The following is a 12,287-nucleotide window of genomic DNA, read 5'->3' as shown; positions in this document are numbered from 1 at the left end:
GAAAAAGACAAAGAATTGGTAAATATTAGATATCATTTGGCAAAAGGTGAGGAGGACATTGAAGAGCGCAGAAATATATTTGTAGTCAAATGGAAACTAATAAGAAAGGTACCAACTCTCAGGTACCTCGACAACTCATCAAGGGTGAATTCCTGAAATGCACTTGACGAAAATATAATCAAAAATAATCCCTCATAGTAGTTCATATATTATTATTATTTTCAGACCTCCATGGAGTCAAAAGACCCATCCCGAGAGGTCCCATTGTAACACGTGCACAATTCATCATATCCTGCCTTACACACATTCACTCCGCAAACAACACACTCAGGCAACGCACTCCGATCAGCCATCACTTTCCATGCAAACCCCCCCCCCCCGCTCACTCCCTTTATACAGTTCCGGAGATAAGCTCTTGTTTTCCCCTGGTTTCTCCGTTCAATGTAAAGCCTCGTCCACATTCATTTGGTAATAACCCTCTTAGCAACTTATATATTTCAATCATATCTCCCCTTCCTCCTATCCAGCGGACTCTGCAGTTTCATTTCCTCAATCTATCTTCATACTCAGCATTCTACAAACCAGAAACCATCTTAGTCGATCGCCTCTGTACCCTTTTCACTATCTCTTCATCCTTTTGAAAAAGACAGGGGACCAATATGAATGACAAAATGACAGGTGGACTATAACATCCTAACTTCTGCATGTGTTTTCCGCATCATTGCCATAATCCGCTGTACTGTCCTCATGTCAACAATGTGTCCCAGAAATTTTAGGTCGTCGTCCCATATTCTCATCTATCTCTTCTAAGATATTCGCACTAATTGTATACTCTGCATTCCATCTTTGCTCCACAAATTATAAAGTATTTTGCAACATTCAACTCGTTTTGAACCACACACATTCAGTCGGTGCATTCAAGTCCTTTTACAAAGCTACATTTTTTCTTTCCTACTTTGCATCATCTACAAAACAACTGCATATCACTATTCAAACCTCTTACATTATCGTTAACATACAAGAAACATCAACGTCACAAAACAGACCCCGGGGGCACACCAACTTGTGTATACTTAACTGAAAATTGTCTTGGATATATATATACTCTATATATATATAAAAAGATAAGCTGAAATTTTAAACGTTTTTATGTCTCCGGCTTACCGGCTTACCAGCCCGGAACTCGGGGGGGGGGGGGGGGAAGAGCCCCCCCACTAGTGTATATATATATATATATATATATATATATATATATATATATATATATATATATATATATATATATATATGAGAAAAATAATACAGAAAAATCTGAAATAGCTGTCTGTCAGTTTTTTTCGATAGAAGTAATGTAGTTCTGTGGGTAGATTACATACAGAAATACACAATTTAAAAAAGTTAAATTAATTATTCACTCAGTTATCACAGGACTTTTAAAACTCATTAGAAAAGGTATCACCAAGCTAAACTAAGCAAATAATTGTTTCAAAGTCAAATTGATTGCAACGACTATGGTTTAGAAGCAAGAGAGAATACCAGACAATGATGTCTCTGATTCTATTTTCTGTTGTAGTAATTTGGTAAGAAGACAACCCTTGTTCTAACGTTATCCACTGCTTTTTTTTTTTTTCACGCATACGTAGTTACACATTCGACTGATACTTTCGTTGAAGATCTACTATATCTCCTGATTACTGGAGCTTGGCAATAACTTTTCTAATAATTTATTTTATTTGATCTAAGTATAAAACCTTCCTTGACTCAAAAACTCGATGTTACTGAAATTTTATAAAATGTGACTATAAATTAAACAGTATTAGAAATTATCAGAAATAATAATCATTGCTAAAACTAAAATCCTAATTGAAATTATCCTTATTAATAACTATTGCTAAAACTAATGAGTAAGTTTCTTCCAATAAAGAACTTAAAAACAGTCAGATGAAATTCGTGCTTGCAAGACTCGTGCGAGAGTTATGATGACCAAGAAAAAAAAAAAAGTGAAATGAACGATGTCCTAAAAATTCTTGACTCTTTTTTGTAGGAAGAAAATATTTACACTTGGAAAGTATATTTTGATAGAATAAAGAAAAATAAGACAAGTTAAACAGTCAAATAATAGATGAATATGCTCTAGAAACTAAAATTAAAAAAACTATTTATTTATAACTAAAATTATTTTTAGTTTCACCAATATTTATTCAACCTTGTTTTTTTTTTTTTTTTTTTTTTTAAAAACAACTAATATTTTAAAGAAAGAAGTTAAAAGTTATAGTAGTATATAGCAGCCCCAGAATAATATTATATAAGATAAGAATTATTTTGAGATGGTTTGAAAACAAAAATGTATACCTGAGCCCTTGTAAGCGTCTCAAACTTAGGAACTACATCTGAGTTCATATACGTAAGAAATGTGAAATTTATTTACTAAAGATTAGATGTCGTACTGCATTTATTAACATTCGTGTGGAGGGTGGGGTAGGGCAGGCGGACTACGTCTTCTGTTAAAAATTTTCTGAGAAACATCTATAAATGCTGGCCTAAATAACCCTATAACCCATTTCTTTGACCTGAATAGCTCTTTTAGAGGTGAATAAGATTCATTAGCGTGTTTTTGTAACGGTCAATAATATAAATTGAGATCCGGAGTTTATGTAAAACGTTATGCCCTTGCTTGTAAAAAAAAAAAAAAAACAGACCGATAATAGGCTTAGAAGCGTCTTTCATAGAACATGGAGTTACATGACATAGTTCACTGACTTTACCTTCTGTGTAATCATCAACAGTATATTGAAAAGATAACCTGTGTGTATATAAGGCAGAAAGGAGAGCAGCAGTTTTCTTGAGAGATGCCTGCTTTGTTTCGTGCAAGACAGAGACAGACATTATTTATTTTCTTCTCATAATGATTAGTTTCGAGTGTGTCACTGGAAAACACAACATTCTAACAAAAATAGGTAAATTGCTTTGGCGGTATGAATAGTCATTTAAAAAAAAAAAAAGTCTCGATATAGCATAAATGGTAGAAAGGACCAAAGTGTGCAGATAATAAGAAATAAAAAAAAAAAGAAGCAATTTTCTTAAAGGCAGCAGGATTCAAGCTTGTTTCGATCATTTTGCAAAGCTCAATGAATTGATATTTATTTTGTAACTTTATTTAGAAAATGTCATTAGAACAGCACTTTTGGAATGAGTTTATTTAAATGAAGACATTCAAAACCTGAAGCATTAGTATTATTTAAATAACGTTTTCATTACTATCCAATTCTCAAATTATCTCAACTTCTTCTGTCAGTAGAATATGCAAATTATAGAATCTTTTAAAAGAAACACAAACTATTAGTAGTCCTATTCACATAATGATTTTATCGACATCACAACATTCTCGCGAATTTTATGATTAGAATAGCAAAAGAAATTTCTGTGCATATTACGATAAATGATAGACGGTCCTACTATATTTATTTATTCTTATTTTTTATGTTTTTTTTTTTTCCTCCTTAGCTGGTTGAGTGGTTAACGTACCCGCTTTCCTGCTACTAGGATGAATGTTTGCAACTGTCTTTAGGTAGGAGATAAATTTCACTGCCCTGTGTATCTCTCCACGCCCATAACTAACTGTTACGTTACAACACAAAGCCAACAAGGAAACGCACTAATTCAACGTTCTAAGCTTTTGAAAGAAGCAAACAACTTTGAGGTATGAAATAGCACAGAGTTTAAAAAAAAAAAAAAAAAAAAGATTCCCCGTTAGTGGTATGAATTTAGCTGTCATACTTTTAAATGCAATTTTAATACCTGCTAATAAAATATCTCGAAAACTATAAAAGCTAATACTGTACCGTAAGTTATTTTCTCGCTGACTCGCTTTCCAGTTACTTCCAAGAAATATTGCGAAAAACTTGTTTATTTTTTTGAACAGTTAAAATTTTTTTAAAACGATTTTTATCAATTCTGGATGAACAGATAAAGTAAGCTTTGTACTTGTAAAATTTTAAGGTTTTTCAGAACAAATGCCTAGAATTTTTCATATCTAAACAACAAACCAACACATATATACACGTGTGGATATGGGTGTGTATGTTTTGTACGCTTTCTGCTTGATAGAGAGAGAGAGAGAGAGAGATGCACAAAAACAATGGCAGCTAGGATATTACGAACTATAATTAGAATTGCAGCATATATGTTACCACTGTAAAAATAAGTAACCTCCCAATAAAGTATTTGCCACAAGGGAAATAAAAATGAATGAAACATTAACAGGAGAGCAGCATGGTATTTGGGTTATTAAGCGACAAATAAACGACTCCCTCGCATGTTTAAAATTTGATCACTTCCTGCACACATTTGCTAATGCCAATCTGCAAAATTGGCATTAGTAGATGTACAGCTGGGCGTCTCATGTAGGTTTTTTTGTTTTTGTATGTTTTTTACTGAAAGTTATGACAGGCATTTGCCTTCATGGATGATCTCAATATTCTATCTCTTCGAAGGAACAGCTTTATTTCGCAGATCACTTCTGGAAAAGAAGAAAAGTGTGTTCCAATATTGAATTGAGTCCCCGTCTCTGCGTAGCAAATGCGGGCCCAATCGAAATCATTTTGATGAACCAATTTCGTAATAATTAGGTAATAACGGAAATATATGCCAATAAATAATATTCAAAATTAAATAATATATTTATTATTTATATTTTTTTACAAAAATATATAAAGTTTTTTGTTTGCTTTATGTTCAGTAAAATCTTTCAAAAGTTATCAAAATTTAAATTTCACGTTTCATCACATAACGCGGGGACCGATGGGCTTAATGCCGGCCTGATGAATCAAGTGCAACCCTTTAGGAAGCTTTAAATCAGTAACAAGCATCTCAGAGAGCTTTGAAATGCAGTTCTAATTTTGTAGATTGAGTTTAAGAAAAGGTTATATTACATAAAACAAAATAAATTGTCATTTATTCTTAACAACGTTACTTGTTTTTCTATGTTAATAAAATTTCATAAAATACGTATGAAACGAGTTCACCGAAATTTCGCGTACGTACGGGTCGCGAGTTCAAGGCTTATATTTGGAGCTCTTGGCCCAAAAATAAATGTCGTCCGATTCCTGAGCTATTGAATCTCGCTATCCCTTCCGCTTGTGCGTATGGAGAAAGTCCACTAGTGGAAGAAGGATCCACAACATATTGAGGAGCTGGGTGAATTTTCTTCGTATGTATGACATATTCAGGGTGTTTGTATTTTTCATTTCCTGTGACTGTATATTCTATTTCCCTCTCAATTTCAGCTTACATCAAATAAACTCAAACAAATGGAAACAGATTACGTGCAGAAAACAAATCCCGGAAGCATAAAATATTTTGAATGTGCTTGACAAATTTTCTAAATTCAAACATAGAGTATATAAAATGTCCATTTCGTTCTTCAAAACAGAACTCACTGTCTAACAGGTACTTAGCTATCAGTTTTCTCCGTCGCCACTCCTCCAAAAGTACTCATTGGCCCGTTTCTTCTCTAAGAGGGTTTTTGTCTTCCTCCGATCATCATTCATAACACTGGGGCTATCTTCGAAGATTTTAGCGTTTATAAACTCTAACTGCTTCCTTTTTCCAGTTCTCGTTAGTCCAACAGGTAGAGACGTCAAACACTGCAGATTCCAACGATTTCCCTAAAATGTTCATATGTAAGAGATTGGCAAATAAATTATAACCATTCTCAAAAAACTGTGATTTAATCCTCACTAATAGCCCTCCGATTTGAATAAGATCTTCATAACAGTTATACTTTATGCCTTACATTGGTTGTTGTCAATCTTCTGATAAAAATGATAATAAAATTAAATAAATAAAAAATCACTGAACGCAGGACTAGAGTAATTCTTATGTGGAAATATTTCTTCTCCACTCACTTCATCCCTTGTCAAAGACTTGGTTTTCCAGCAACCATGACAACAGGATCCAAGATAAAAAAATGAGCGTAATTGTAATTAGCTTTTGCAATATATATATATATATACTAGGGAGACTATGCCCCCCCTGACGCCCAACCCCCCGCGTTCCGGACTGGTAGGCCGGTTCTCCTTGAATTCTGATGACTCGAAATATGAAAATATGTTTCGAGTCAAAACATGGTTTACATGAAAACGTTGTAGTTGTATTTGAAGCTGTTCTTTCGTTTGTTGCATTGTTGGAGAGTGCGTGCTTGCAGCATCACGTGAACGCCAGTACATGATTACAGCTGAATGACTATCTGGGAGGTTGTAGCTCAAGTTGTTATTTAGATGAACAGGATTGAAGATGATTTCTCTAGATTCCACGATTTTTCTCTCTAGTTCGTCACTGCAACGGAAGATGTTAGTAGATTTTTCCCAGCAGACTTTGTGACTTTGGTTTTCATCATTATGATTAGCCGAGAAAAGGATATGACTTGATAATAATACACTGGCTCGCTGTCTCTTGTAAGTAATGTCCCTCATGTGTTCTTCCATACGCAATTCGACAGATTTGTCTGTCTGCCCAAAATAAGGAATATCACAATCACACAATATTTTATATACACCAAGGTATTTGAGTTGATGATGACAAGGTTTTGGGTGGCTTCTTAAGAAACGGATCTTTGGAAGTGGAGTGAACAAGGTTCTGATATTGTATTTTCTTAGAACTTTTGCTAATTTATGTGAAACAGTACTTATGTAAGGAATAGATATATTGCCTTTGAATCTATTTGTTTCTTCTGAGTGATGTCTAGGAGGATTAAGAAGGAATTTTTCAATGATTCTCTTGGAATATCCGTTAACTTCGAAAGAAGTTTTCAGATGGTTTATTTCTGTAAGAAGTTCATTTCGGTCATTAAGAAGAGAACGGGCTCTATGTCCCAAGGTGGAAATTATGATTAGCCGAGCTTATGAGGAGGGAAATGATGGGACTGACTGTGCAGATATCTGTTGGTTTGTCTTATTTTGGGCAGACAGACAAATCTGTCGAATTGCGTATGGAAGAACACATGAGGGACATTACTTTAATAAGGATTCCACCACAGCCAATCCACAAAGGATCTTTGCCTATGTTATCCCCCCCCCTCCTTTGGATAAGTGCCACCGAATTGTTCAGAAAAACACGCGTATACATTTGATACCGTTTCTTGCAAAGGCCTTAAGCAGGCTTAAGATTAAAAGTTACAAATCATTAATTTGTAACTTTTAATCTAACAAACATTGTTTTTTCTCATTCAGATGTATGCATAGCACAACATATATGGTATTTATATTTTGCAATTGGATTTTTTTTCTTTAGTTGAATCTTTGGCTACTACATTGTAACTAATGTTGTGTAATCATAAGGTTCGTTTTCTCGTCCTTTCTTTTTATGTATAAATAATCTTCTCTGACTGCAAAGTATTCCATCCAGTTCACTATTCCTAGGAGTGCCTAAAATTTTTTGAAACTTTGAAAAGAGCAATTATTTTAATTAATTACCACTGATTTTATCACCGTTTCACTCCTCTCTCACACAGACGTTCTGGCTGCCGAAAGAATTTTCTGTAGATATTTTGCATGTTCATCTGAACATAGCATCAGTAATTCTCCCACTCTCTTCTAAACTTATCTAACGTTACACTCCAAACTCAAACAGCTTGTGTCCTCTTTGTTTTCCTTTTTTGCTGTCATCTGGAACAACCGTTGTTTGCGTAGTTTTGGAAATCATGCATTATGAAGGTATTCAGATTTAATGCTAATAAGTTTCTTCTCTTCCTTCCCTTCTATCCCTATATGTGACTAGAGTAATATAGGGTGAGCAATCACTCCCACTTGGGATAACCCAATCGCCAAGGATGAGTTTATGCCTTTCCCCAACAGACTTTTGATGCGTCCTTGAAGGCCTTTGTTGGATTCTTTGCTGAACGTTACTATCACTGAGCTCACTAAATTCTCTAGTCCCTTGTTCTTCAACCTGTGGTCCGCGGAAATTTCCTGGCGGTCCGCCAAAAATTTTCATAAGGTTCTAAGTCTCTCAGAAACAACGCTCCAGCCAGCCACGTATATCAAATTTTCTAACCTCTAAGCAGCAGCAGATATCGCACTAGCTAAAAATTGTAATTTCATAACATTGGATTTAATAAATAAAATACTATCTACATTGGTTTATGTTTTTGTCTTAGCCATCAGTCGGTCCGCGAAATAGTTCTCCTATTTTCCCGGTCCGCAGGTGTAAAAAGGTTGAAGAACTCTGCTCTAGTTGTCCTCCTCTTCGCATTGTGGGAGACCAAAGTGACCAGAGTGCGGATTATCACATTATTACCATGAAGCTACACCGCAGAAGTCACTTTGGACATGTATTTATGTTTAGTTCATTTCTCAAATTGTACGATTGTAAATTGCAATCGTACAATCGCAAAACAATAATATTATGATTGTTTTGCACTTATTGTTGCGCTCACAAAACTTATTGAATTCTTAATCACATTATTTCTGGGAGAAGAGGTGATAAGTTTGTTCAATGAATTTTTTTTTTTTTAATGTCTCACGGATGGTTACAAGCTATATTACATTAATACTTTAATGATTTTATATTGTATTTTATAATGTATGTTTTTGTATTTTTATTTTTTACATAATTCAGATACCCTGGTGTAGAGACCAAATTCGGAACACTTTGGGCCTGTTATAAGAGGAGCACTAGTATCACACCGGACGATGAAATTAATATCCGCCTAACGTATTCTCTAAATTAACCTCCCACCTAATGTATCCCTGCTCTGTCATCCAGGCCAACAACTCCATTAATTAATTACTCGATGTATACATTTGTTACAGCATTAACCCAATTAGCCTAAGAACACGCTGGAATCATTAATTTGTAACTTTTAATCTAACAAACATTGTTTTTTCTCATTCAGATGTCATAGCACAACAATATCAGGAAAGCGACTGTAACGAACTAAATTGGTTAGGAAACGTGAAATAAACACACATTTTTCAAAGCAGTAGTCTTCTTAATGCGCGGTATTTCTGATGTACAGTGTTAATCTACAGTATTTCAATATTCCTTATTAGCTCTCAGATTTTGATTCATAAAGTGATCTTCTACTTAAATATTGTAATCTCCTCTCTTAAAATTTCAGTTTCGACGTTCCAATTTCATCATCATCATCATGCTTAACTAGCCAGACAAAGCATCAAAGAAAATTGGATACAAAACGGTATTTGCACAAAATATGGACAGAAATGATAGGGAAGAAGAATGTTAACGTATTCTGTGAATGCTTCTTGGAAGCTGCGCATTTTTCTCTACAGGTAATGAGAGTTTCTCTTTTTAAATAATTAAAAAAGGCAGGTAGATATCTAAAATATTACATGTGGGTTCGTTTTTTTTTTTTTTTTTTTTTTAAAGGATGTGGTTAGTTCCTGTTGAGTTTTTGTTTTGTTGTTGAATTATTTCTTTGACCAAATGGGAACAACTGAGGGTTATCTAATCCTTTCAAAACATCTCTGTACATACTACAAAAAAAAAAAAAAAAAAACTACTGTAATGAAGACGTTCGATCAATACTAGTAGATCTTATTAATGCTAGTAGATCGGAAAATACGAACTAATGGCATTCCTACGTCTTCAGACCTCCAGCTTGTGGTAGAAGCCAAACTGGATGGCATCCGCAACAATCGAGAAACTTAACGGATCTGTACACCATTTTTAAGTGAGCACCCAACGAAACTCATAATCAATCAGTCCTCGACATTCTTTCTCTGTTTCTATGACACACCTGAAAAGCATCGTTCGCAGCCTTTCATTATTTTCGATTGATGCTGATGCCGCATTTTGTTTCCGTTCTCATTTCCAGTAAGGTTTACGTATTACGCGCTAATCAATTCCTACCATGACCTCTTTGACCATTCTAACTTAAAACTTTCTGTGGGTTCTCAAATGAATGTTCAGGAGTGTTAGCAGTTTTCTAAGATGTCCTGGATATGAAATGAATCAGCAAATTACGCAGTTTTACATTTTTAAGATCTTAATAAGCAAAATGGACCATTTTTGATGTTTTATGATTTTGCTTCTGATTTGTTCATAAATTAGTGAGGGATATTTGCAATACCTACTTAGCATAACCTTTGTTTCAAACGGAGATGCAAAAAATAAACTGACAAGAGCAAAAATTTGCATGTTAAACAATCCATTCCAAAACGAAAGGAAATTTAAGAAAAGTTATTCATGTATTTTTATCATCCATATCATCAACGACTATAAAAGCTGTTATTTAGGATTTTCCCCATCTCCTAATCTTGTGAATCCATTTATTTATATTCTTCAACCTCTGAATTCACTAATAATATTTCGTGACTCTCTTTATATAAGGCAGTAGTGTCTGGGTTGCGACAATGGTTAACAGTCAAGATCTGAATGAAGTGAAATAAATAAATATATAGGGGTCCTTAAATATAATAAAAATAGGGTCCTTTGAAAGGACTGTGTGTGTGTGTGTGTGTGTGTGTGTGTGTGTGTCGAAGTTAGTGTCTTATACCATATAAAATCCTCATTTAAATCTTATTAAAACTTACAGGAAATATATTTTCAGACCCATTTTCAAAACGGATCTCTCCAGTCCATTGACGCTAAAAGTTGAAGGGCCAAGCTAGATAGTTCCTCAACTAGAATTTGATTAAAAAACATAAACGCTTCTTTATTTGTAATAATTGTACTCTTTGAATTATATTTATCGGTAGATGAATATTTAATATACACAAAACTTTAATAACAAACTAACGTTTCTTTAATCGGTGACAGTATCAATTGTAATATTTTTGGTTTTTTCGACCACCGCTCCCCTAATGAATAAAAATAAATAAATAATAGTCATAATAATAATAAATTTTAAATAATCAATAAACTCCTACGTCACTTCTCACTCAGCCATTTTTTAGGAAAAAATATTGCTACTGTTCCAAATGCATTTACAATAATCTTACGCAACTGACTTACATAGCATGAATATAACCATACTCTACCTATATCCTTAACTGCATATATGTATGACTGAAAAAATTAATCTCATCTTATTACTGTTAAAATTCATAAAAAATGTAAGAGAAGCACGCAATTATCAGTGTTATGACGTAATTGAAGCAAAATATCAGATATATTCCTTCCTCAACGATTTTAAATTGAATATTGGTTATCTTAAATTGAAAATTTCCTTATTTTTATATCGCATATACTTCTGTGATAATACGGATCGGCCATATCGAAAGAAAATTGCTGTCTGATTTTACAATAAGAGAACTGTATATCGAGTGATAAGCGAGAATTGTTACTATGGGAACTGTTAACAACAAAATGAGAAATTTTTTACTCTTTAATAACTCGGTGCCACTAAGTATCATTACACATAGTTTCATCGATAATAGTTCGAAATTCCACTGATGAAAGTAAACTTTATTTCTACAGCAAGCAGGCATTTTATCTGCCGGTCTTAAAATTCATCAAGCCAGATTTACTGAATCATGGACATCATGATAGGTCTTGGTAACAACACTCAGGATATATATATATATTCTGAGTGGATGTTTTCTGCCATTGTTCTCCATCTTTTGAAATTTATTCAGATAAAATGGAAACGAAATTGCAAATATTTTTCACGAAAATATTGTTCATAATCATAATAATAAATACAACGAACATTTTCATGTTTTGGGTCCTTTGGAAGGATTCGGGCTCTGAAGGACTCTTGCAATTAACAAACATAAATAAACTGGCCTCATACATTTCATACGATCCCAAAGAAGACTGTACAGAGGAAATTCATTAATCTAAATTAACTAATCTAATTTAAAAAAATTAAATGCTTCGTCCTTCCATTAAGGGAATATTTTATAAATTTCACATTTGAACTAAAGTTTCACTGCAACCACCTGCATTGTTTGCGGACAAACTCAAAGTCGAATCTCATTTATAAAGAGAGGAAAAAAGGTGGAAAATTTGATAAAAAAAAAAAAAAGACATTGGGATGAATTAAAAAATATATATAAATTAAAAAATGCTGGTTTCTAGCATAGAAGAAAATTACATTAACAAGTTGATCCAATTCTCGCACTGAAATGAGAAAAAATAAAAAAAATCAGAACTAGATAGCCAGAACAAACAATACAGAACATAACAGATGGTTCTTAAAAGATTTCTCCAGTAATGGTTGTTACATTTCAATATTTCTTTCTAACTGCTAACATTTTTCACATATTCAGACACTCTCCGAACTATTTTAAGGTTATGTTCCAGCTCGCTTATTCTTCCGGTAA

General features: G+C 33.6%; 2 protein-coding genes across 8 annotated transcripts in view; one reads left to right on the top strand and one right to left on the bottom strand.

Moving 5' to 3' along the window:
• Window positions 1-12,287, top strand: part of LOC150096750 (uncharacterized) — a 326,095-nt gene that overhangs the window by 250,419 nt on the left and 63,389 nt on the right. For all 7 annotated transcript variants that reach the window (XM_090408265.1, XM_090408260.1, XM_090408264.1 and 4 more), the window contains one exon: window positions 9,119-9,290. In XM_090408265.1, the coding sequence (XP_090264391.1) occupies window positions 9,119-9,290 (172 nt within the window). The remainder of the gene's footprint in view (window positions 1-9,118; window positions 9,291-12,287) is intronic.
• LOC150096751 (calcyphosin-like protein) overlaps window positions 1-12,287 on the bottom strand; it is a 58,717-nt gene that overhangs the window by 46,191 nt on the left and 239 nt on the right. The window lies entirely within an intron of this gene.

Source organism: Typopeltis vanoorti, chromosome 18 (assembly GCF_054136105.1).
Source record: "Typopeltis vanoorti isolate ZY-2024b chromosome 18, IOZ_Tvanoo_1.0, whole genome shotgun sequence".
NCBI classification, from domain to species: Eukaryota; Metazoa; Arthropoda; class Arachnida; order Uropygi; family Thelyphonidae; genus Typopeltis; species Typopeltis vanoorti.
This window is presented reverse-complemented; position numbering and strand designations above follow the sequence as displayed.